The sequence below is a fragment of the Gadus morhua genome, chromosome 1 (genome assembly GCF_902167405.1).
Source record: "Gadus morhua chromosome 1, gadMor3.0, whole genome shotgun sequence".
NCBI classification, from domain to species: Eukaryota; Metazoa; Chordata; class Actinopteri; order Gadiformes; family Gadidae; genus Gadus; species Gadus morhua.
In genome coordinates this window covers 23,774,224-23,800,666 of record NC_044048.1, presented here as the reverse complement: position 1 = coordinate 23,800,666, position 26,443 = coordinate 23,774,224, and the positions used below count along the sequence as shown (strand labels likewise).

The 26,443-nt window shown below is 43.3% G+C and overlaps 2 protein-coding genes across 8 annotated transcripts in view; both read left to right on the top strand.

Moving 5' to 3' along the window:
- The window catches only part of LOC115543769 (guanine nucleotide-binding protein G(I)/G(S)/G(T) subunit beta-1), a 31,836-nt gene extending 28,615 nt beyond the window's left edge, over positions 1 to 3,221 (top strand). For all 3 annotated transcript variants that reach the window (XM_030356321.1, XM_030356332.1, XM_030356341.1), the window contains exon 11: positions 743 to 3,221. The gene's annotated coding sequence lies outside the window, so the exon portion shown is untranslated. The remainder of the gene's footprint in view (positions 1 to 742) is intronic.
- A 412-nt stretch (positions 3,222 to 3,633) lies between these two features.
- On the top strand, positions 3,634 to 25,880 carry nadka (NAD kinase a). Of its 5 annotated transcripts, none has more exons than XM_030356273.1 (12): positions 3,634 to 3,793; positions 4,090 to 4,285; positions 7,971 to 8,054; positions 13,087 to 13,216; positions 14,011 to 14,119; positions 14,360 to 14,445; positions 14,922 to 15,024; positions 15,841 to 15,983; positions 18,788 to 18,887; positions 20,853 to 21,010; positions 22,277 to 22,359; positions 23,129 to 25,880. In XM_030356273.1, exons 2-12 carry the CDS (start codon positions 4,149 to 4,151, stop codon positions 23,274 to 23,276), a joined length of 1,281 nt encoding a protein of 426 aa, XP_030212133.1. In that variant the 5' UTR covers positions 3,634 to 3,793; positions 4,090 to 4,148; the 3' UTR covers positions 23,277 to 25,880. The 5 variants fall into 5 exon arrangements, with proteins under 5 accessions (XP_030212133.1, XP_030212141.1, XP_030212168.1 ...); XM_030356281.1 differs by lacking the exon at positions 3,634 to 3,793 and adding an exon at positions 3,947 to 3,965; XM_030356308.1 differs by lacking the exon at positions 3,634 to 3,793 and having other exon boundaries at positions 4,267 to 4,376.
- The last annotated feature ends 563 nt before the right edge of the window (positions 25,881 to 26,443 follow it).

The following is a 26,443-nucleotide window of genomic DNA, read 5'->3' as shown; positions in this document are numbered from 1 at the left end:
GGACTCTGGAACTAGAGCGAAGAGGTCAGTGTCTCTAGAGGGCAGAGGTCAGTATCTCTAGAGGTCAATGTCTCCAACGAGAGGGCAGAGGTCAGTGTCTAGAGGGAAGTGGGTCTGGAACTAAAGGGTCCTCTCTTTCTCTATCGGTCTTTCTATCCCTCTTCCTTCTCCCACTTTCTCTCTTTTCCTCCCTTCCATCTTTGTCTCACTGTGTTTTGCTACCTACCTTATTCCCTTCTGCTTTCGTTCTTACTCCCATAATGCAGCCTCTCATTCAGACTCGCTCCCTCTTTTGCCCCCACCTTTTAGCTTGGATGCAGTCTATCTATCCCCCCCCCCCCCCCCCCCCTCTATTATTCCCTCTCTCCTACTTGAGTGCTTTATGAGAGTTTCTTACTAATGACGCAAACAAATGGAGCCAGGCCCTGGATTCTTATGCCACCTGGTGGTGAACTGAGTGTATATCAGGACATAGCTCTGCGACGACGATAGTAACTCATCACTTTTGAATGATCATTACATCCAGAGCATTTCACAAAAAAACGTATCCAAGTCATTAATGTGTAATTCTTGTCGCTTTGATGTCCACAAATGATGAGTCGATTTCAAAATGAAGCGGACAACACAAAGTGCAAATAGTGAAAAGGTGTGAATTCTTAGTGGAGATGAGGTTTTTTTCAGGTGAGGTTTCGATTCCCGTTGGTCCCAGCGCAGTTCATTAATCTCTCCTCTCCTGTTTCAGATGGCCTCCGGACTACAACGGCTGAGCGGAAGACCATTCCAACATTACAACGTTAGATTTTATTGCATATCCAATCTTCTCAAAAAAAAATACCACAATACTGACTCCAGCCCCTTCCCTCCCCTGCCCCCCCCCCCCCCCCCCCCCCCCCCCCCCTCCTTCCCACACCACCTCGAAAAAGAAAATTACCAAGGGCAACATTTATTTCTCTCCTTCTTCATTTAAAAGAGCACAATTATTCTATCACTCACTCAGCTTAAAAAAAAAAAGAAGAAAAAAAAGATAAGAATTTAAACGTCTAGGATTTGAATTGTGTGACGGAGAGGAAGACGAGATACTGTACTCCTCCCTAGAACAGTCTGGCATTGTAGTAAATGATCTAAAACACACACGCCCCTCTCCCCGTCACCATCACCCCGTCACCCTCACCTCCCCCACCCCCACCCATGCAAGTGTGTTCTACTTCCTCAGCACACGGCTTTGGTGTGACGTCATCACACGCCAGTTATCTTAACTCGTAACAGCTTTTTGACGGTGTCTGTTTTATTTTATTTTTGTTTGAAAGAAATTTGGTTCGATTTTTTCTTTCCTTTTTTTCGGTTTCGAAAATGTAGTCAAGGCGCTATTTCGGTGAATGTCGAAATCGAGGATAGTGAGGATAAAAAAAAAAAAGCTTTGTTCTATCTCCTAGTCTTGAGACATTTTTAGAGAACTTTGTTTGTAGATTGACAAAATAACAACCCAACACACACACACACACACAGACACACAGGAAAACATGCGAACTGTCGTGACATTTTTTAAGTCAAGCTTCATCCCAGTGCAGGAGGCCAGGCTGAGCTTAACGTTAGGGGCATCTAGGTGTCTGGCTGGTCTGCTTATTGAATCCCACAGTACGTTTGACTCCTAATATCTATTTTTTTTTCTTGCCCCACATCTAGCTCTCTTTCTTTGCACAAAATCTAAACTTTACATACATGGAAGAAGAAATGTTTCGAGGTAACTAACAAAGCACATGCTATTATGATATTGAATGCTCGTTTTTTTTTCCGAACGAAAAACTACAACAAAAAACAACAACATTTTAACCATTCTCACCTTTTTTTGTCTGGCGAAAATGTAGAATAACGAAATGAAGATTAACCCATCTGTTTATATATATATTTCTTGCAATTTTTTTTTTTTTTACTCTCCATATCCCTATTGTGTGTTGACTGTGGTTGGGAACGATGATACCTTATCGGTTTTGGTTTATCCTCTTTTTTTTCGTTGAGTTTTTTTTTTCTTCCACTGTCGGGTAAGGAGAACCTCCACTATGGCCCGGGGTCCATTCCGAGGCTTTCTGTTTCAACAGACGCCCATTCCGTGCTTGGAAATGCAGTTACTACTCTGTGAATGACATGTTGTATAAATCAATGTTTGAAAATAATGATACTGAAACTTTTTAAGTTAAAAATGGAAAAAAAAAGATTTTGGTTGTCTGCCAAGGGTGGGTTAACTCTTAGAATCGCATGCTGTAGAATTGCTTAAAAAAAAAAAAAGCTGCATATGGAATTAAGTCCTTTGATGTTTTTCTTTAAGAAAATAACCTGTTGGATATATCATCATTACAATGATATTTAAACCGGGTTTATTAATATTGTTTGTTCTTTGCTACTCTGTGCATACATGATTCAATTAAAATGTCAAAGCTATGCACTCGAGAAGCAAACGCCGCTACAAAAATGGTTACTTGGTCCATATTTGGGAAGGATTCAGAAATTAAGAAGAAAAAAAAACACGATTTACGTTAAACCTTTTTTTGAGATGCATCCACGTGCGTGCGAGCACACCGTAGACATGAGCATACACAAACTGAAATGGAACAAACACAAATTTTCATTCCTTCTGTAGCAAAACAAAAAAAAATCCACTTACGAAGAAAGAAGCATTTTATAACAAACAGGTTTTTTTTCTGTCCTTTAATAATAAAAAAAATGAGAAATGAACTTGCAGCATCTGAACGGCCGAATGATCCGTTCTCTCCCTTCATGTAAACAGGCGCTCATTATTTAGCAGTAGTGGCATTTTTTTCACTTTTTTTTTTTCTCTGCGACATTCTGTACAAAAAAAATGTGCTGTAATTGTGCGTTTAGGCCTGGAGTTGGCAAAAAATAAAATAAAAAAATATTAAAAATTAATTAAATTCCCTTTCCTTTCTCTTTCTCCATGAAATGACTGTAGAACTCTGCCCCCCTCCCCTGTATCCCTTTTCACCTTTTGTATTTAATTTTAAAGTCAGTCAGTGTACAACGGAAAAGCTGGATGCAAGATAGAAACTATATTAAAATGTACTGTTATTTAAGATGTAATAAAAGCAGTTTGAGATGACCTGCTGTGTTGAGTGTCATTCGCTTGAATGGGTACCGCTGAACTTAGATTGTGTTTTTACGATTCCTTTCATGTAATTACAATTAAGTCAAATAAACAATTTCTTATCTACCGTTACAGCAGTCTGAATTATTTAAATCATTTTTATTTGAAATTGTTCACGTAGTAAGTATATCTTAACATTTCTATGGGCTTAACTTTTTGGATTTCTGGTAACCTAAATAAGTTAACCTTGTGTTGCCTAAACTATTTTGAGATGTTTCTGTATTAATATTGTACAACAAGGTAATCCTATGCATGTATCATGTAAAAGTCATGTAAAAAAATAAAAATAAAATCGAAACATTGCCAAGAAATCGAGAGAATAAAATACAGGAAATATATTTGCAATGTTACTAATCTAAAACTAGATTAATTAACTCTACGGGGCCACATCATGGACCTATTATAGATGGCCACATGGCTTGCAAGTGGCTAAAGTCCCCCGTGACTCCGGCGTGACGTCAGTGATTGCTCAGCTTCCATTGGTCCCGGGGATCGGATCAGGAACTGTTGGGATGACTGCTGTTGACAGCTCGCTGGGGAGGGAAAGCTATTCTACTAAAAATGATGATTAAGCGACTGTAGAACAATTGTTTCACTCCCTGACAGAAACCCTTCGGCCCTGCCTCAGTTCTTTCTGTAAGAGTTTACTTTATTCCTTGTCTGGTGGACTAACGGTAGTGGTTGTTTGAATGTGTGGGTTACGTAATTATTATGCTTGTTATGGGCAACTAGCTTATCGCCAATTTAGCGTGTTAGCCATTAGTGAGTGTGTGAATGTGTTGCTAGCAGATGGTGCCAGAATGATCAGGTCATTCAACTCCTCCGTACGCGATCGTGTTGCTTTTGTCAACGTCTGCTTTGTGACCGTCAACATGTTGTCGGTTCCGCTCACTTTTTTTTACCTGCTGTGTGTCGCCCCTGCGCCGCCGTAGGTGTCGAGGATGTCGCTGCTGCGGACGGTCTCTCCCGGGGCGGACTCGTAGTGTCTGAGATGGACGGCGGAGACGAGGTGGAGGCTGTCTCCTACTGCTGCTCCACCTGTGACGGCGGGGAGGGCCACGGTCGCACCCTGAGCGTCCACACCAGGAAGCCTCGCAGTCTGAGCACCTCCTCCTCCTCCGACAACAGGTAGGATACAGCCTCAGCTCAAGCTCCCCTGAACCCGCACGGTGTTGTGACATTTGAAATCCGGTTTACGGAGACCCGCTGTCAACAACAGGTAGGTGGGTGGAAGAGTCGGGGTCTGTTGATGGAGTTCCGTTCGAGACCTACCTTGTTATTATTTACAAATACTTATTGATGACAATTGTTTGTAGTCAGCAATTGTATTGCGACAATAACACAGTTATTGTGTTGTGGCTGGTGGTCGGGCTATATTTTCTAACATGTTTGATATTTTTTCATGTGGTTTGACCACCTTATGCTTGGTATAATGAAAACAGTGTTGTCGTACCGCAAATCGATTGGGGGGCTGCTTGACTGCTGGTAGACTTGGCATACAGGTAGACTGCATAACGAATGTATCTAATAATAGATTGATCCAGAAATAAGTTCAAGAAACGTATTGATATTGAGAAAGTGTTTTGGAGTAGCAACTGGGATGAACAATGATGGTTGTTACAGACATATTCTCTGGTAAAGCGTTTAAACAGAACAAACAATATTTGTGTGAATGCCAAAAGTAAATATTATATGTATTACTACAATAATATAAGCTGTATAAATAAAGTCAATACAGCTTATAGTAAAGTTCTGCTTTGTGGTTGACCCAATTTGTACACCTTTTAACAAAAGCAACAGGTATTGATTATCTTGCCTTCAAGTGTCAACAAACTGCAACAGTTAAGCCAAAGGCATTTGTCTCTTCCAGAAACCCAACCCATTGCTATGTATTGAATCACGACTTATTGTGCCATGCAGTTGTTACTACTAAGTCTGTACCGTTCCCTAAAGGCCCTGATGTACATCAAATCGACATTAGCGTGTTCACACAGATAAAATGGCAGGTTTGGGACCAAATCTAAAACACCACCGTGGACCAGGATCGATACAGGGTACTCAACCAAACTAGTCAAGCCTTTCCCACACTCCCCCTAATACACCACTGCCTGCAATTGGTGAACAAGACGGCGTAAATTGCTGTGTTTCATCCCACCGTGACTCAGGCTAGTAAATTAATAAACCCAAGATCACACAGTGGCTATATTGTACCCTATCAAAGAAATGCAGGGTTCACCAGCCTCACACGACAATTGATTTTGTTTCAGTATATCAGGGTCTTCATTAACCATTCTGGGGAAGTGGGGGCGGGTCATCAGCTCTCACTTTCAGTAGCAAAGGGATGCACCGATTGGGAAATGCTGGGCTGATAAAGATTTGACAGACAGCTTATTCAGATGCCGATGGTTATTTTAGTTTGTTAGTTTGTTTTTTGTTTTTTTATAGTCTTATTATCAGCACTTTATCACACTGTGTTTAAATGAGCACAAATTCAATCATACAAATTGATTCTATAGATAAAAAATCAGCCACTGCCGTGCCGTCTGTGAATGTCCTTTTGTCTGCAGATAGAGTGATTGCAGTCAACAAGGCGCAAATCACCCGGTAACAATGTATGGCTGATACATTGGTGCATCCTTTTGACACTTATTTACCTAATCTCAAACAAGCAATGTGTTGTTTGTGTGGGTGTGAAATAGTATATTGCAACATGTGGCATGTGCTAGTGTGACAAAAACAAGTCACCTCGATGAACAACAATAATTGGAATAAATTTCGGCGGGGAATAATACAAAGGGGAAATGCTGTCTCATTCTGCAAGGGGAAGTCTACCTTTTTAAAAAAGAAACGTATCGCGTAATCACGTATTGAACCATCTTCGCTTACTCCATAAATGTCAATTGTTGGTCACTGTTGCCCCAGGGATACTCTTGACAAACACTTGCATACTCTAAAGCCAGCAAGTTGATTGGCGTCTTCAGAGAAGTAGAAGAGTTTGTGCATTGGCAAGACGTCTTCTTCCAGAGATGAACCCACGTTCCCAGCTCAGGTGTGTGTGTGTGTGTATACAATACCATCTTTTATCTTTGTATTAATGTATTTAAAGGCGTTGTAGCTGTACAACTCAAATCAAGGTTCTATCAATTCGTCATGGTTATTTAATCTTAAACTAACCGACCCCGTCCCTGGTTAAACACGGGCATTACAATATCTCTTCAGGCTTGGGTTGTAAAGGGTGACGCCTCGGGTATTCTGTTATTAAAGTATTTCCGTCTCATGTTGAGGGCTTCAGGGTAAGACCTGTATCTGTGGCCCTGTAGGCGGGGCAGTGGTTCCGGAGAGCTCTGCGATAATGAAGTGCGGTGCAACCAAGTAAATAAATAAACAAATGTAAAAATAACGTCCAGATGGTCCTCTCTAAAACCCAGGCCCGCTAATAGGATTTGCTCATCTGTGAGCCAATGCCATTCATCTCCAAGCGCTCCGGGGCCAGAGAGACGGCTCTCCCCACTCCTAACACCCCTCAGCTGACCTTTCATCCCCGGTCCTCTCAGATGGCGTTTTGATGAGGATTAATGCACGCATTGAGCCAGATTTATTCATTGGATTTAATTGTTTAAGCATTTTTTTTTTCCTAATCCGTTGTTTTATTTGTAGGATTATGTTATTATGTGTTGTTGTACTGTGTTTTTATGCATTTTCATACTTTTCATCTTGATGTGTGAGGAGTTTTCTGTTGTGTGTTGTCTGGGAGTCATTGCAGTGGATCTGGAAAATCTGTCTGTTATACTTTTTTTTTTTTTTTTCCTTTTTTCTCCTCAAGATAAGAGCTATGCTTGAGCATTATGTCGGCTTGAGAATAGATTTTTATGATCAGCTGTTGCGGACAGGCCTATTTCTGTTATTGTCAGTGTTATGGGAAAGTACTATTAGATAGGATCTGACTGAGTAGAATTACTACTATGGGGCTATTTAAATATGTTGAACAAAACAATATGTTTTTTAAAGAGCTTCCTTTCTCTTTTTTAATGCACACACACACGGGTGATGCAACTGCGGAAAAAGGTTTTTCTGCTTGTTTTTAAAGTCAGAGAAACACAAATAGAATTTACATTTCTCATTGATTTTATGATTCATCACATTCGTCTTTATTTATAAAACCATAGAAACGGTAGAGTCTGAAACCAAACCATGGGATTCAGTAGACCCTTAGCACAGGAGTGCTGTGTCACTGTTAACACTTATGTTTTTGATTGACCAGGGCATCGGTAGTAGACTTCACTCGTTTTTTAACCCGTGCCCTCACCCGGGTTTCACTAGCTTTGTGTAAGCTTGTTACTTCATCTTTGCGTAAAGTGCTTACTTTTTCCTAAGTAAGTCAAAAACAAACTAGAGGTTACAAGTTGGTTTCAAACTACAAGTTTAGTTAATTTAGTAAACGTAATAGACGCTAGTTATTTATGTCCTTCTAGTAAAAACTTGGCAATGCGTAAGTTGTGAGCCGTTTTGTCATAGTAATGTGTACGCCAAGACTTAGATAGATATTTTCATTATAACTAGATGGCGTTTGAACCTTTGCAAAGCTGGTGAAACCAGATCCCGTCCGCAAAGAGCCTAGCCTGCATTTCTCCTACGATGCGACTCTGTGAAAAGGCTTTAATGAGTATGGTGATGAGTATGGTGATGAGTATGGTGGCTCTGCCCTCGTAATGACGTTGTAGCTTTCTTTCCAATGCAAAGGCCGTGCATTTCACCCACACCAGCTCTATGTCAACTGCTGCTCTTCCACTTCTCTCTCCCCCCCACCCCCTAGGAGGACCCAGTCCCTGCATGGACCCAGCCCAGTGACCACCTTCGGCCCCAAGGCCTGTATGTTGCACAACCCCAACACCATCATGTAAGTTGGACTAAGTAGTACAGTACATGGCCGGCTATTAGAATCACTACTTTGAAAGGGATGTATTTGTTTTTTCCGTTTTTCTTCTCGTCACTTGAGGTACCGATGGTTTTTGTGCTGTGTTTGATGATGTCGCCGAGGTAACCAACATGTATATTATGTTGGCGTCTGTTCCATCGCTGAATAATGATGCAGTCCCATAGCCCAAGATTATGTAAGATGAAGTCCACATCTAGTGGTTTACAGATAAGTAGTGGTGTGTTTTTTTGATGTCGTTGCATCTAACAAAAGCTTGGTAGCAAATATTTATTCACTGAATTCAATATCAACCTAGGGTGCCTCTTGTCCATACAGCATATAGCGGTCTAAAAGAAGAATATCATATTCACCCTTATAAACATGCACCCAGGGAAGGTGACGACAAACACACCGGTCAACTTTGTGACGAAAATCACTTGAAAACCAAATTTCAAGTCTATCCGGACTCTTTATTTGAGTTTGGCCCCAATGAAGTAAAATTCGGAATATAATTGCCTGCAACCTCAAATGAGTTATCCACCCCTGATAAAAGGTTTGTTATGACCAGGCTCATTGAGCTCAACAAAGGAGGGACTAAAGCATAAAATGAGATGCATTAGAAAAAAAAAAAAAGAATAAAATGTGTCCTCAGTAGGAAGGGCAGTGTGTGAATGTGAGAGAGAGAGAGAGAGAGAGAGAGACTTGGTAGCATGGGTTTGTACATCTTTTATCCATTATGGCTGCCGAGTGTCTTCCTTCATGCCTCAGTCATTGATGTGTGTCTCAGTGATGACATACTGATAGCTAGGAGCTAGGATAGGAAACAGGGTTGAAAGAAACCAGCTTTTCAGGAAGAGCAGGATGCCTAAGTGTTTGTTGAGTAGAGGGTCACACCCAGTTTTGGGTCCTCTCGTTGGGCCCTGTCCGTACACCAGGGGTCACTCTTAGGAGTTTTGTTTACCTGATGATGCAAACCGATCACAGGGCCTGCTCTAACATGAATAACTATATCTACATCGCCATGCTGGATTCTCGGACTGATGCAAGACCAGTCGGTGTGAATTAAGAATTTTTTTTTTTTTTTTTTTTTCATGTTTGTTAGAAATGCACGAATGTAGAGTATAATTTGCATGGGAACAGGGCGTAGTATAGTGTAATTTATCATCTAAATTCAGTTTGTGGAACAACACTGTGAGGGAACTAGAGTGGAGGTCGCGCATTGTCGCAGGTCAACGGAGCAGAAAGAAGGATGAGGTCCAATACATATGCCACATTTTAATTGTAATTCATATTTAATTTGAGTTTGAGCTAATAGATTATTGCGCGGCTTGCTATCTCTATTTTGTGTTTTACTTTGGCAAACAATCCGAAACAAATGATAAGCAAATGAGCCAAAGCAGGTTAAGCTAGTGTGTTACCGGTCGCAGTGTTTGCATGGGTTGAATGTAGAGCTGTCAGTTAAACGGCGTTAACGCAAACCAAATTTAACGGCGTTAATTTTTTTATCGCGCGATTAACGCAATTATTTTATAAATAATTGACTGCTATGTTCAAATGACATTTGTTCAAAGCAGTCGTTTAATTGCACTATAGGCTCTTTTTTTGTATCGCCCTGTTTTGATCAGTGTATATGCCAATGTTGTTATCAATAAAAAATCATTTGCACAAGGCAAGCCGATGCACTTCACCATGTTGATAAGAGAATTAAAATGAGAAGAATTATGGGACAAAAAAATCAAGGGATATTTAGCATAGAAAAATAATTTGCGATTAATCGCGATTAATTAGACTATGACATTAATGCGATTAATTACGATTACATATTTTAATCGCTTGACAGCTCTAGTTGAATGCCATGAGATCTTTTCCATCTGATCATAAAGTTGTCAATGAGTGATCGGAATTAGACAATAGTCTTGGGTGGCTAACACATAAAGGAAGGTCCGGCCCAGTTTCCTTATTACTGATCCAGGAAAGAAGGAGAGAGAAATGGGGTGTGTTCTTCGGGGGGGGAGTAGTATGTGTGTTTATGCGTTCTTGCTTGTGTGTCGAGAACTAGGGGGCGGAGCTAAGTGGATGATGTCACTCTGCCTTTTTAAAGAGCAGTGAGTGGTTTTGCTTCAGCAGTCTGCCAGAGAGGACACTTTAGAGAGAACCGAGTGGGAACAGATCTTGATCCCGGCTGAGCAGAGAGCAACTCGCGACCGCTGGGTCCCAGATCAGCCTGGATGAGGAGAGGGAGGAGGGAAGACCCATGCATATGCCAAGCACGTGTTGGACCTGTTCCTCTTCTGATTGAAGGAGGGGAGTTTTGGTTTTCGAGCCGCAGCTGACCAAAAACATTTTGTTATTGCAGCTCTGATTTTTTTCATTTTTATTTTCGATTTGTTTTACATCATTTTTTTTTTTTTTTCTTAACCCTAAGTCTTGGTCATGTAAAATGTGGCCATTTTTCAGTGGAAGCTCAGCACATGGACTGTAGGGGCTAGGGTAGTATAGATGCTGGGCCAAGGCCAGTCTTTCCTACATGCTCCCCGCTGTCCCCCTGCTCATCACATGAAGCCAGACATGAAAGTGGCGCGGTGTGTAAGCCAAGACATCCCCAGGGACATCAACAACAATGAGTCGAAATGGTAAAAATCAGACTTATCTTTGTGTGTGTGTGTGTGTGTGTGTGTGTGTGTGTGTGTGTGTGTGTGTGTGTGTGTGTGTGTGTGTGTGTGTGTGTGTGTGTGTGTGTGTGTGTGTGTGTTTTAGCAAGTTCTGATGTCTGCAAAGACAAACAGAAAAGTCTGCTGAGCCAGTGTCTCACCGCTGGGCTTAAGTTGAGGCGGCTAAGTTCTATCGTCTACTTTTGAGGTCCACATCATTGGAAACCCTTGTTTTTTAACTGCAGTCGAGTCACTTACTTGATAACTTGTTCCGAGCCTACTAGTTAATATCTCGGGCCCAAAATGAATGACTGAACATGGTGATATGGGGCAGGGGAGTGTCCACATCTCTGAATCCAGTTTACTTGGGCCAACGTGTGTCAACAAAGAAATCTCAGACTGAATCACTGACCTTTCTGTGATTTATTTTCTTACTGAGTTGATATCACGATTGTTGGACAACACGAATGTATGAAGCAGTACTGGAAATTAATATTGGTTATTTCTCCTTGCAAATCACTCAAGTTGACAACATAAAAACTAAATTCATTCTTTAGAGGTAGTAACATATTCATCGGTAAGACGTCACAGCGTTGTGTACGATTTCCGTACAGAGATTTGAAATGATGTGCATCTCACCTATTCTGATACGGGTCCATTTACCGCCCCTTCGGTTTGACGCAACGCACCGCAGTCGTGAACCTGTTTTCGGTTCTGCGTCGGGTTTTAGTGAGCGGACCAATCACAGCCCTTGTTGCTGCGTCGCCTCAACGCAAGGTTACAATTTTGGGGAGGCGCACGTCAGGCGCTTGCAGTGGACACAAGGAGGGTCCGCAAGGACGTAAGGGGTCCGTCACCCCCTTGCGTTGTGTCGACATGGAACCATAACTAATCCTTAACACGTTAATGCCTAGGTGCTTTGTCCAGCCACTGCTCATGTAGGGAGGTGAGATTCCATTGTATTCCTGTAGAAAATATATTGGTCCGTAAGTAAGAGAATAAGAATGGAAAATAGCAATTTCCATTGATAATCATTGAATTATTATTTATGATAATAGCTCATTATTACTCATTATTTTTAAGACCGAGCCCAGCCCTCAGAGTACATATGGGGCGGCGCTGTGCACATACGCTTGAACGGTATACGACTCAAGTCTATATCGGACAAGGAACTATTTCAAAAACAAAAAATTAGCTTCTAGCCTGACACAGACCATCACTTCTGGCTTGACTGTTATCTCATGGCCACTACCTCGTGGTTATGAATTCCCTGCAAATAATGCAAGCCAGTCACATTCTGCGGTTATCTGCCTCAATCACTCATACGCAAAATAACTTGTTCAATGCCTCGATCAATGACTTCCTTGTATGTCTGGAGACTCTGATGGCTTTTCCAGTCCTTCTTGACGACGGACAGGGGTGGCGTGTTTTGTCATGTCAACAGCAGGTCAACAGCAGGTCAAGAAGCAGCACAGAGGACACCCTTTATGTATCATCTATTCTGTGTTGTATTTTGGAACAGCAGCTATTTAGGGCGCACTCACACTAGGCAAGTTTGCCTGTTCCGTGCTGTAGGAAGATTCAGCACGATTCCCCCCCTCCCCACTCCCCCCGCTGGCCCGTGGTCACACTGCTCCCAAAGGCAGTGGCCTGGGCACGATTGCTCCTTCATACACACGTCATAATACGATAAATACGTCATCACCAAGCGTGGTGTCCAGCTGCGACTGAATGCTGTTGTCGGCCCAAATTGTCCAGCTCACGTTGCGTATCCGCGTGCGTCATCTCATTAGCATCTGTACTTTGGCCACGGCACACCTCTCCCAAGTGTGCCGTGGCCAAGGGGCTGTTCCGTGCTGGAATACGGATGGGCATGGTCACACTAGCCAAACGTTCTAGACTTTAGTATGCAAATGAGCTCGGGCCCGGGGCCATGGCCCTAGAGTGAGTGGCCCCTTAGAGGACTCATTTTTCAAGCTGGATGTCGTGTACATGATGTGTTTAGTTTTTTACATTTATTGCACCAAAAAGTACCCAAGACTCTTCAAGCAAATGTCAGTATTAATATTGTACTCTTACCGAACTGTTGTATGTAATATCCAGCCTCATGACTAGCATTAAAAATGGTTCAAATGACGTGTCTGATTGATTCCAATCAGTACCGTATAACAAGTGCTCATTCTGCGGCATTCAGCCTGTGTCATACCAGAACCCGCTCTCCCAATAAATAACCACTCTTTCACGTTCTGAAACCTGTCCAGGTAAGGAAGTAGTCCAACAGCCTTCCCAGTCACACCCCCCCTCCCGGTCTTCCTGAGGTTAATCCCGGCTCAATCGTTCCGTCTCTGTCTCCCCACGCCTAGGCACATCCAGGACCCGGCCAGCCAGAGACTCACATGGAACAAGCCTCCCAAAAGTGTCCTTGTCATCAAGAAGATCCGCGACGCAGGTCTTCTCCAGCCATTCAAGGAGCTGTGTACCTTCCTCACCGAGGTGGGTGCGGGCGCAGAGCTTCTCTCTGGAGGGAGGTGCTCAGCTGGGGTGTTGGGTCTCTACCACCGTCTCAGGACGCAATGCTGCAACATCTGTCTCAGGGATGTAGGGGAAGGATGGGCTACTGGGCGAAGGTGTTTTACTTCCTGGGAGGGCTGCTAGATTATGGAAAAAATCATGAACACGATTATTTTGGTCCATATTGAAATCACGACTTTTCTTTATTTGAAAACATGATGTATTTATTCAGCATGTCTCTCCCTAACAACACTTTACTTTCACAACTCAACAAAATGGTCGAAAAGAAAAAAAAATCAAATCTAAATTAATGTACAGATATGTATCCAGCTGTTCTGATTATATTTGTTTTGTGATCGTTTGACGCTAAAATCGAAATCGCGATCAAATCCGATTAATCACCCGGCCCTACTTCCTTGCGGAAGGGCTCTGGGGTTGAACCCTGATCTCTACAGTCTACCGGTAGCAAGTCTGGAGCCCAACTCCTACCTGCTCTTTATTGTGATGTTTCTAAATGGAAACGCTGTGTTTGTGGCTTTGGGTAGACGTGTCTGCTGAATGACACAATAGTGGTCGCAGAAGCAGTAAAGTAGAAGAAAAACGTTCGGACCAGACATGCCATTTTGTGTCGTACTGTTTCCAAACCTAAGGGTTGGGACCCCACCTTGGGAAGAGGAGATACGCACAGCACACACCCAGGTTAAGATGTTTATGGTGCATTTTCGTGCAAGAGCAAGAAAGCGTGTTTTCAATTTTTTCTTTTCCTGTGCCTGCAGGTGAAGAGCATGATTGTTTACGTGGAGAGAAAAGTTCTAGAGGACCCTGCCATCGCAGGCGATGACGCCTTCCGGACCACCATGAACAAATTCTGCACATTCCGTGACGGTACCAAACACCACCCCTCAAGATCTGTCACATAACAATGTTGAAACCAATGAGCCATAACTCAGTTTCTGTGCTGCTGTCATGAGTAAAAATATGATGATAGTAAAACCGTCCGATGAACCAAGCCTGACAAATGTGATATAATGTGAAGTACAATAGGATGCCACAACCATGCCTGCTACTTATCATAAATGACGTGTATCTGAACACACCGTCTGTCGCTCTTGGTTCACCTGGTAGATCTGGACGATATCTCCAACTACGTGGACTTCATCATCTGTCTCGGTGGCGATGGGACCTTGCTGTACGCCTCCTCACTTTTCCAGGTAACCCCAACCGTAACCTGAACCTAAAAACAACTTATGTTTGGAATGTCGACGTCTTTACAGGACATTACAACACTGCATTTTATACATTTTAGCTAAAAGACAGAAATGTTATTCTAAGGCCTAACAAAAATAATTGTTTGGTTCCGGTTTCCGACCGACCCTGTCAATTTATGTGCGACCCAAATTATTTTATGAGCTTAAAAAAAAATAATTGATGCAAACTATAATTACGTTTTTGTACAGCACCTCTTCATTCTGTACAAGGATGAGCAAATGTTCTTGTTTTTAAATGAAAACAACCTACCTATCATTCGCTGCCGCTGGCAAAAATCAAACAAAAAAATAAAATAAATTCCCTACCTACCCATGACCTCAACTGACAACCAACAGGAACCAAACTTTTAATTTTTTTAGGCCTAACCGTTTTTTCTTGGGTGTGTTTTGTGTGCCTGGGTGGTGGGGGGCGATCACAGGAGAGTGTTCCCCCAGTTATGGCCTTCCACCTGGGCTCTCTTGGCTTCCTCACCCCCTTCAACTTCGACACATACCAGTCTCAGCTCAACCAAGTCATCGAGGGTATGTTCACACACACACACACCACACGCATCACAATGTAGAAGGCGCATCTTAAAACCACGAGAAAAATGATGAAGAACACACGATCACTTGAACTGCGGACGTTGTTCCGTGCACCGAAGCCAATCATGCTAATTATGTAGCTGGGGAAAAGTCCCTGCCTAATTGGTTAGTTAGGGCTTATGCAAAGCGGGGGCTAGTGGCAGGTCAGTTGCAAAAGGGCAATATGCAACAGATATTAATGAGAGGATCCTTTCATCGACCGACCTGGGTACTTCTTTGTAGAGCACTGGTATGAAATGAACGCCACTTATAATTGACCGGTCATAGTGAGTTGCTTTGGATGAAAGCGTCTTTGGATTGAGCCTGGCTCAGCAAGAGTGGAAGGTTGGGTAGGTTGCTGGTGGCTTTGTCATTGTCCAAGTCGTCCAATAAAGCCATACAATGTTCCCTTTTGGTTTTTAGTTATTTTGTTTTATTGGGCACGGTAGTCTCGCTGTTGGTTTCGCGCTCTCACCCAAATGGTTGTGGGTTCAAACCCAATCGCCGCAGTCTGCCTTAAGAAACCACTGAGCAAGAGGTCCAATCTGCTTGTTAATGTAAATTAATTGACGTCATATCTGATTTATTGTGATTATTAATTCTTATTATAACTAAATAGTATAGCAATACATTTACTACCACTAACTTTGATTAATTTGTGTGTGTGTGTGTGTGTGTGTGTGTGTGTGTGTGTGTGTGTGTGTGTGTGTGTGTGTGTGTGTGTGTGTGTGTGTGTGTGTGTGTGTGTGTGTGTGTGTGTGTGTGTGTGTGCAGGGAACGTGTCTATCGTGCTGCGCAGTCGGCTGCGTGTGCGCGTGCAGAAGGACAGCCGGGAGAAGAGGGCGAAGGTGGAGGAGAACGGAGTCATCCTCACCAACGGGGATGGAGAAGGCATGCACAAGGCCGCACAGTACCAGGTAGGAAGTTTTAGAAGGGAACAGTTTTCATCATGCGCACTCCCGCTTCGGTGGGGCTGTTGCAATAATGTGCAAAAAACATTCAATTCAGATGACGTCTGAAGCCTAGAATGTTGGAAGACATGGAATCCCGGAATGGTAATAATGTGTATCGTAGTAACACAAAAAACATTAATACAGTCACACGTCGTAAAACAAACATGTACTTACATATTTATGGCCTGCTCTTATCTGAACACAACTTCTTACTTAATTTGCTTCATATATTCCTGTCAAGTCATGGTTGGTTTATCCCTCTTGGTTTATCTGGAACTGTTCACAAGGTGCAACACAATGCAATCTATTTGTTCCCAGAAAGATGCATTGTTCTTTGTGGCTTATGAAATCGAACCCAACCTCCGCGCTGTGGTGCCAGGGACTATCGAAATGTAGGGTTATCTACTGCCAGTCAGATAACCGGAATTCGGTCCAGAATCCTCAAACCTAAAAATAGGGTGCAGCTCTGATGCCCAATGTGATGCAATGCACCCTGTTCAAACAAGATGTCCCATCATGCTTTGCGAGGCTGGCTTCCGGGTCGATAGAAGCGGTTGAGTTGCGTGGCCTTAAGTAGTCAATGGGGAACCCTCTTGGACCGGGCTGTGAAGTTATCGCCTTTTAGAGAGATCAGGGTGTATTCCCAGTCACTACTGGGTTCATCTGTGAGGGATGAGTGGTCATTATTTAAATGTTTATGGTGTGGGCAGTTTTGAACGCCCACACCATAAACATTTCACAACAGGCTCCTTAGCCTAATTGTAACTAAAGAGAGCCCACGTTCATAAAGAAAGAGGCTTCGTTCTTCACCAGGACTCGGTCCTGGGGCTTTAGAGACTAAAGAGAGGACTCTTATTTAGTCAGACTTGTCTACAAAATAAAAGAATAGGGGAAAGATGCATATACCGCAGACTACAAATTCTTACTGATTTGGTAACTTCTTACAAAACCCCTCCTTTACATTACCTTGTAGAGAATAAGGTGGTTTTTGAGGCAGAACTTCAACTTCCTATTAACCCAACACAACTTCCTCCACGACTCTCTCCATGGGTCACACAGACATTGGGTTTGCATTAAGCAAGAACGGACGGGACGCATTCAACTCTTTAAACACTCTTGATAATCGACCAACGTAATTGATGGCTGCCGTGAAAAAAGTTGCAGTGTGTACGTTTTAACGTATGTGTTGCGAGACGTAATTACTAAAAGGCCGCTTAGCTTGGATTAAGGGCTGAACGGACTATCTTCCAAAACAGGACTCCCAAGACGGGCTTGAGGGCTTGTTGTGAAGATCGTGGGGCTCAGCCGGTGCAGAGTTCACAGTGCCAGAGCCGTTGTTTTACCGCCTTAGATAACCTAGGCTGTCCATGCCCTCTCTGTCCACCATCCTGCCTGTGGCTGGACACTGCCACGTGTGCCCTCATTATGGGCTAGATGCTGTCATGGCTGTGGTGATGTCAAAGACATCCCATCTGGTGGTGGAACAGGGGTCCTTATTAAAGGACATCAACGGTAGATTAGAGGCCGTGTCGCTCACACTGTTGCCATTTGCGAAGAGAGACAAATTTGTGGCGACTATTTTATGTTCAATTTCACGGTTGAGTGTGTGTGTGGTAGCTTGGATTACCGTACAGTTCCTTGGGCTATCAGGACATTAAACACCACCTAATCTGTCACACTGCTTAGCAGTAAAAAAAATAAATACACCTGCGGGCAATTGCAATTTTACCTTTTTCACTCTTAATGATTCAATCTTATTAATGGTATTTATTATAATAGTGACAGTGAGATGTATGTTCTTCATGTCTTATGTTGACTTGTCTTTATATTTTACTGCACCTTCAGATGTAGCGATTCAATTTCGTTGTACAGGTGACTGTGCAATGACAAATAAAGTCTCTCTATCTATCAGTCACCTGTAGCCGGGAACCAAGCAGAGTTTCCCACTCAGTTATTCATCAACGTCAGGCAGTCACCTGATGGAATGAAGTCAGGCACAAGGGCAAACAAAAGTCCGCACTCGCACTCTGTGGGGTTTGCCCATCAACGCCATATCAGCTCCTGTGTCATGCAGGTGGGTCTACCTGTGGTTATGACAATAGGTTGTCATAACGACAGGATGACGATCACAATGAGTCACCTTGGCGCGAATACCAAATCCTACCCACACCCCATGGCCGCCGCCTCGGACCGGCCAACAGTGCTGTGTCCTGCTATACGTAGCTGCTATACGTAGCTGCTATGCGTAGCTGCTATGCGTAGCTGCTATGCGTAGCTGCTATGCGTAGCTGCTATGCGTAGCTGCTATGTGTGCTAACACCACACAGGCCTACTGGTAGATGACTGGAGCTAGAGGAGGGTCTGTTCCGCTTAACATAGGCTTGTTTTTTTTATAAAAAAAAAAAAAGTGATAAAATGGCAGTGATGAATCAAAGTGAGTCATTGTTGTTTTTGGTGTATGTTGAAATGACGAAATGAAGATTCAAACAAGGCTTTTCCCCTTAAAATGCAAAAGCAATACAAAAATAGATGTATGATAAATGATTGATAGTGTTAGGTATAGTGTTCATAGTTGTAGGATTAGTATTCAGAGAGAAACCATGACCTGATTTGAGGTGTTATTTGAATCTACCACCGATGGGTGTTGTGATAATACTACGGGGGGGAGCGGTGGGAGAGCGGTGGGACGTCCTGCGGTGTCATCGATGGTGTTGTTGGGTGAGAGCCGCGCTGTGTGAGTGTCTGACCGCTGGCCGTCTGGCCCCCAGGTTCTGAACGAGGTGGTAGTGGACCGGGGGCCCTCCTCCTACCTCTCCAACGTGGACCTCTTCCTGGACGGACACCTCATCACCACCGTTCAGGGGGACGGTGAGTACCCCGGGACACGCCCCGCACAAAGGTGGCGGGGCCCAGCCCTCATGTCTGGACAGTCGAGATGCAGATGATGATGGAATGATTAACAACACAAAAAAAAAAACGACATGAAATAAAAAAAAAACGAAAAACAAACATTGGCATCTTCGATGTCGAGACTGTCGAGATGCTGATGATGATGAAGTGATGCTACAAATAAACAAAGACTTCCCCTTAACCACTTAACGGTCAAATCCTGCCGGCGGGCACGTTTTCGTTACACCAGCCCTTCCCCCCAACATGCTGGGTCAATTTTCGGCATCATACAGTTGAGTGTTATAGTCATGTCATACACCGTTTGAAAGCTTAGAATCTCAGGAATGTCATCCAATGTCAACCATATGGTGGAATAGATATTTTTGGCGAATATAGATCAAAAATATCCTAGTTTCTTAGGTCAAAATAGCCCCCCTCACCCTCCTCCTCCCTTGGTGCATTCTAACTTTATCGTCGTTGCGGATATCCTTAGCAATGAGTTGATACTTCATGTTGGGTCTTGAAATGTTCATAAGAGTCCCCAGAAATCGAATATCAAACATTATTTTAGTGTAATTACATTGTGTTTATGCACAAGCCATCTTATACAAAGCAGCCGAAAAATAGAAAACCAAAACGCCACTGTTTTTTTGTAGAAAACTGCGATTCAGGGTATGAATTCTGCTATTGTCGTCTGATTCATTGAATCCGCTGTGTTTGCCAGGGTCTCACGGTGACATAGAGCCCTCCCACATGTCTGTAAGACCAATACTTCCTTGTTTACAAGCCTTACAAGCCAATGAGGCGATCACTATCAAAACGGGGCGTGTATACTTTGATTGACAGCTACACCAGCACACAGGAAGGGTCGGGGACGGGCCTTAGATATCCTAATAGCCAATGAAAATACCTTTCTGACGATATCCAGCATGTCAAACAACGTCTCACGTGTGGTTGAGAAAACAAATGCGCAAGGGGTGTGCGTAAACTAGCAGGCTCCTCCCCAGAGTCGGATAGCTAAAAATTTGATTTTTGTGTGGTTATACCTGTCTCATTACATATCAGAACATCTGGTATGCTATCTAAATGGTTCACAAGAAAGCACAGAGGGTAACCTTTCATTTGAGACCAAGATTATGCTTCTACATGTTTGGGTTCACTTTTGTTTACAGTATGCATTTTTGGTAGCCAAAGGTCTTTTTTGGAGTATCCAAAAGGACCCTGACCAGAACGAATGGACGTATCAGTACATAAAAGGATCTGGAGACTTCATCTTTTATGCTTTGTTGATCTTCTTTTACACAAAGCATCACAAGTCCTAGGGATAGGGCTCAGTAGTGTTTCCAAGGGATATGGAGTTACCCAGGGTACTACAATCAGCTTGGTTTTGGAGTTGTGTGTAACCGGCCGGGAGGAAAAACAATATTATAGACTTCCCAGCACTGTGAGAGTACATGATAGTTATTCTGATAATGTCATAAAATTCTACAGGTTCTCAGCTTTCCAAAGAGACCAAGCATGTGATTAGAGGTCATACTATGAAGGAGCAGCGCTCTCTAGAGTAGGCGTAGTGCAAAAACAAAAAAATGTTTTCAAAAATGGCCCGAACACTAAGTGGTTAAAAAGCAATGGAAAAATATATATATGATCAATTCTTACAAACTAGTCAACGTTAGTCAGCAGTATTCAGAGAGAAAACATGACCGTATTTGGGTATTTTCTTTTTCCTTTTTTCTTTCTTTTGCTTTTCCTTCTCCTTGTGCTTCCTTCTGACCATGTATCTAGTCCATAACCAAAACCAACTCTCTGTGTGTGTGTGTGTGTGTGTGTGTGTGTGTGTGTGTGTGTGTGTGTGTGTGTGTGTGTGTGTGTGTGTGTGTGTGTGTGTGTGTGTGTGTGTGTGTGTGTGTGTGTGTGTGTGTGTGTGTCGTCTCTCTCTCTCAGGCGTGATCGTCTCCACGCCGACGGGCAGCACGGCATACGCGGTGGCGGCGGGCGCCTCCATGATCCACCCCAACGTCCCGGCCATCATGATCACCCCCATCTGCCCGCACTCGCTCTCCTTCAGGCCCATCGTGGTACCGGCCGGCGTGGAGCTCAAGGTAACCAGCGCCCAGACCCCCCCAACACCGTCCCCACCGCCCCACCGGTCACACGATGAGCGCTGGGGATCGCTCGTCGAGTTGCTGTTGTGTATCGTGCACACTTCAGCGTTAACTACATCGTTCACTGGATAGTTCCCTACAGAGTTCACTGGATAGTTCCCTACAGAGTTCACTGGATAGTTCCCTACAGAGTTCACTGCAGAGTTCACTGCAGAGTTCACTACAGAGTTCACTACATAGAACACTACACAGTTCACTGCAGAGTTCACTACATAGTTCACTACATATTCAGAGTTCATTGCAGAGTTCACTACATAGTTCACTACATATACATAGTTCACTGCAGAGTTCAATCCAAAGTTCCCTGTGAGTACATTACACAGTACGCTTCACTGACGGCAGTCTAGGGGGTAGGATGTTGGGAACGGATCAAAGAATGCATGGAAATCAGAAAGAAATCAGACTGGATTTTCCGCCAGGGCCGGGCGCGAGAAAACAATAAGCAGAACGAGTCTGAGAATAACATTACAAATAGTAATGGACACGTACAATGCCAGAAGCAGGATGTGTACGATGAACCTGGAACCTTAAAACTGGTTCCTCTGTGTCAACACTATTGCTCCAGTGTTGTCCAAGTGTGCATACGAGATAAACGGCCAAAGATTGTATTTATTGTGCGAATGTGTTGCGCATGGTATGAAATAGTTTAGGTGTCTCTTGGCCTTTCCTCTTGGTTATCTCTATTAGAGCTGAACGATTTTGGGAAATAATCTAACTGCGATTATTTTGACCAATATTGCGATTTAATGTGAGATTTTCATAATTTATTAAGTTCCTTATGTTGTGTATTATTCACAAAAAAAACATTCTTTAGTCTGTCCAACACAACATTGGAAGCAGTCAACATAAAAACTGCTCTTTCGTTTAGGCCAGGCCGATATGTTAAGATTAATTTATATTATAAACGTCTTTATTTAACGATTGAATTTTTAAAATAAATGAATCGTACTGAATTCCAGTCAGTAATGTTTTGTTTTTTTTGCAGCCTTTGCGATTTGCTTACCGCGTTTAATTACATTTGCAATTTTGATTTGAATTCGATTAATCGTTCAGCCCTAATCTATACTGGGCCTGAGAACCAGATACTCCTATAGAGGATACCTGAGGACCCCATCACCTTGACCTTAGCATGACCTCTGGGCCTCCTCCCCCTCCTCCTCCTCCCCCTCCTCCTCCTCCTCCTGCTCCTCCTCTTCCTCTCAGGTCATGCTGTCCAGCGAGGCGCGGAACACTGCCTGGGTGTCGTTCGACGGCCGGAAGAGACAGGAGATCTGCCACGGGGACAGGTCAGTCGCCGAGCCCGTCGCCGTGGCAACCGGGTGGATAGGGTCAGGGGTAGGCGATGGTGGGGGGCACTACCTGTTTGTTCCCCCCCCCCCCCCCCCCATTGTCCCATCCCCAGTTGAACCAGGAGACATCTTTGAGTAAGAGGTCGATAAAAAGGAGAACTCTTCAAGCCTGGAATTGTATTTAGTTTTGTATTTTGTATATTAAGCTTGGGGTAAAAGTGTCTTTTTGACGACGGGCAGAGAGGCAGACCTCCGTACGGATGGACAGCTAGAATGACGGACAGGTGCTCCGTACCTCCCTGCAATGGAGGTGAGGCGAGGGCAGCCGGCCAGGAGAGACAGCCGGGTCTGTAGAGGAAGCAGAACCCTCCCAGGGACAGGGTATAGTCGAGGATCGAATCGAAGAGGGAACTGCCCTGGGACTTGATGGCTTTAGTTTCGCATCAGGGACCTGACATAATAGCCCCTTTTTTGGTTTGTTAACACTCTTTTGTAACCCGTCCACGGTAACTTCCTGCTTCTTGGAATCCACCCCATTGTTACCGTAACAGACCTCTTTGAGGAAGTTCATTGTGTGGCAAGATCCACCGTGTGTGTGTGTGTGTGTGTGTGTGTGTGTGTGTGTGTGTGTGTGTGTGTGTGTGTGTGTGTGTGTGTGTGTGTGTGTGTGTGTGTGTGTGTGTGTGTGTGTGTGAGATAAGGTCATACTTTTTTGCGCTTTTATTGTGAAACTCCCAGTCTGATTGTTTGCTGTGTCTCCATCCAGTATCACCATCACCACTTCCTGCTTCCCGGTTCCCTCCATCTGCTTCCGGGACCCGGTCACGGACTGGTTCGAGAGCCTGGCTCAATGTTTACACTGGAACGTGAGGAAGAAGCAGCACCACCTCACCTCTGAGGAAGAGGAGTTCTGAGGGCTTCTGATTGGCCCATTGTCCCCCCCGCCAGCTCTGTCGGCCAATCAAACATGATATCCAGTCAGTGGGTCCTGGGGTCGAAGCCAGCTACATGGTTATTCATTGATGACATGAATTTGATTTGAATTATTATTATTTGTAATTAATAATATGAATAGTTTATTCATAACAATTTTCAATATTCTAGTTATAGTAACGATAGATTTTTATTATCAGCCATAATAATTAATAATACTAACAATTGTATTATTAATAATCATGGTTCTGATTTTTATTATTATTATTATATATTTTTTATAATGACACCTTCAAAGTTCAGAAAGGGGGTGCCTGCAGGGTGTTGTTATCCTACTATCTGTGCTGGGCTACCGAGGTCTACCCCGAGGGGTAGCGTTTCAATCAGTTCCCCTGAGCTCAGATCGTGAGGTGGGAGGCAAAACCTGGCAGGGTCGTTCCCCTTCCGGACCTGGAGTGTGGACAGCGCTGTACACACGGGCCATTTGATTCGATGGTCTGTGCGGGCCATCGTAGGTGAGCGTTGTGATCCGGTGTCGGAACACTTTCTACACTTTACGGGAAGATCACTGGCTGTCAGGGAAGGCTCAACAATTACCACATATCCTACGTGTTCAAATTAATGGAGCTACGTTTTTAATCTGCTTGATATGAAGTCTAATTTTATACATATATTTAAAGGGTTACACACCTGGAAGCGTTGGCGTGTTCGCGTCGCTCTAAAGGCTGAAACGTCAGTTACAAATGGCGTATAAAGTTAATCGAAAGTGTATAAAGAAAACCATAAGGGGGGAAAAGTATTTTGCTTCGCTGAAAACTCAAATGGCGTCTTGTGTGAAGTTGCTTTTTCAAAAGTTGCAGAACCAAAACGTTTCCTATAATGTTAAACAAGACTGTTGCTCTTCATTTAATAAGAAAAAAGCAGAATTTTTCGTCAAAAGATTGATACCTTTTTTCTTTTTTTTCACTCAGATCTTAATGTAAAGCAGGAGAAAACCAATGCTATAGCATTTCTAATGTATAGACTGTGCCTTCACCACTGGTACGTTGTATTGAAAACTAATGTCATTTTTCTAAGGTTTACAAGATCTTAATTATTCTTCTAAACGTGTTCTCACAGTTGTGCAGATCTACCGTAGCCTTGTACTTAGAGTATTTTTCTACGCTGTCGCTCTGCGCTGTCAGCACCTTGAAGCAGAGAGTAAGTTCCATTACTCTTGACTCTTCTCGCGATACTACAAATGTATTCAGCAGTTGTTTTACAAACCTCTCTCCTAACCCTCGCGTGACCTTTTGTGTTGTGCTTATCCAGAACTGAAACATCCATTCCATTCAGACCAAAAAAAAACTCAAGTCAAACCCCAGGCGGTCTTGTGCGTGTTCTTTGTCGTGGACGTGGTGGTAGTCGCGTCGTAAGCCATAGGGGGACATGCACACGTCTAACGGGGGTCTTGACACAAGGTGGGACCCTGTACTGGTGGAGGTTGGCTTTTTAGTCGGCGATTGTTACCGTGGGTGGTGTGCTCAAAGTCTGAGTTGTGTGTGCGTGCGTGTGTTTTGAATACGTATAGCGTGTCTGATGTATAATGTGGAAGGTCTGTCATTTATTCAGTCGGGATACTTATCGACCAGCCCGTGGACCAGTGTTCCCATTGATCACTGTAGCTCGTATCACTGTATGTTTTTCAAGAAGACCAAGAGAGATCATTCCTCTTAATTTCCTGTAAGTGTTGAGTGTGCCATGTATTGTGTTCAGTCTCCTCAATCTACTAAAGGCTCAGTTATGGTCCCACGTCGACACAACGCAAGGGGCTTTACGGACCCCTTGCGTCCTTGCGGACCCTCCTTGTGTCCACCGCGAGCGACGTGGCCCTCACAAAAATTGTAACCTTGCGTCGAGGCGACGCAGCAGCAGCAAGGGCTGTGATTGGTCCGCTCACTAAAACCCGACAGAACCAAAACAGGTTCCTGACTGCGTCAAAGCGTCTGCGTGGTCATTGCGTTGCGTCGACGTGGAACCATAACTGATCCTTGACCCGTTAAAGAGGCATCCCCGACGTTGGTACTCCCTCCATGTTTAGATTTAATCAACAGATTATTGAAGTAAGTCCCAGTGGTTTTGGGAAACGTAAATCTTTATATGTCTATATAGATATATAAATTCATTTTTTTTGACTACACGTTTACTTTTTAAGTCCGTGGCCCATGGGTTAAACAAAGAGCCTTACTGAAATCCGTGAGGCTGACCACTGAAGAATCATTCACAAGAAACAAAGGAGTTGTACAATGAAACGCTACCGCCAGTGTCCCTTCAGACCTAACCTTGTGAACGAGGGGCCCTTCTCGTCTCACCCTTGTCAACAGATCCTTCTTGGGTTTTGTCTGTCAGGAACTACGAATTCCTTCATTGTTTTTTACATTACGCCAAGTAGTCGAGTCTTTGCGAAAAGTGCTTTTCACTTTCAAAACCTGTTTCTCTCAGCTCTCACTTTTGTAATGGTACATTTGTAAATAATTCTGTATGAATTCTGCTATTTTTTTCTCGCCCAGAGCACTTTAATAAACAACAAATCTTTAACATGGAAACGTATGTATGTGTTTCATTGTACACTTTTGCTTAAATGTTGTAAACAAAATTCGTTACATTATTATTGATTCCAATTTGCAGAACATTAATAATCTTCTGATTAAAGTCATTTTTGTTTCAATTAAAACATAAAGTTAAATTGGAAATCTCGAAGATTTCCGTTACGTTCTCTCTGGCTATCCCTTTGGTGAAGGGACTTTATTTGGCAATAGTTGGTAACTTAACATGCATCCATCACAATGAAAATCTTCGAGATGCTGAAGTAAAAATAACTAAAGTTTGTGCTAATTCCATACCAGTGTTTCAAAAAAATATACCAAAAAAGTCATGACAAGAAAAAGGTATTTTAATACAATTGTAAATTTTTTCTTCTCGATGCGTCCTGCACAAGAAACACCAGTTGTCAACGCAAGCAGCAGCTACTATTGCACGTAACACTTTGTTTGACTTTCACCTCCCCCTCCTGATGAAGAGGCGTCTCTGGTCAGCTCTAGCTCGGGGGGAAGGGGGGGGAGACAGTCAGTAAACAGGTTCCCATGGAGACGGTCAATAAACAGGTTAT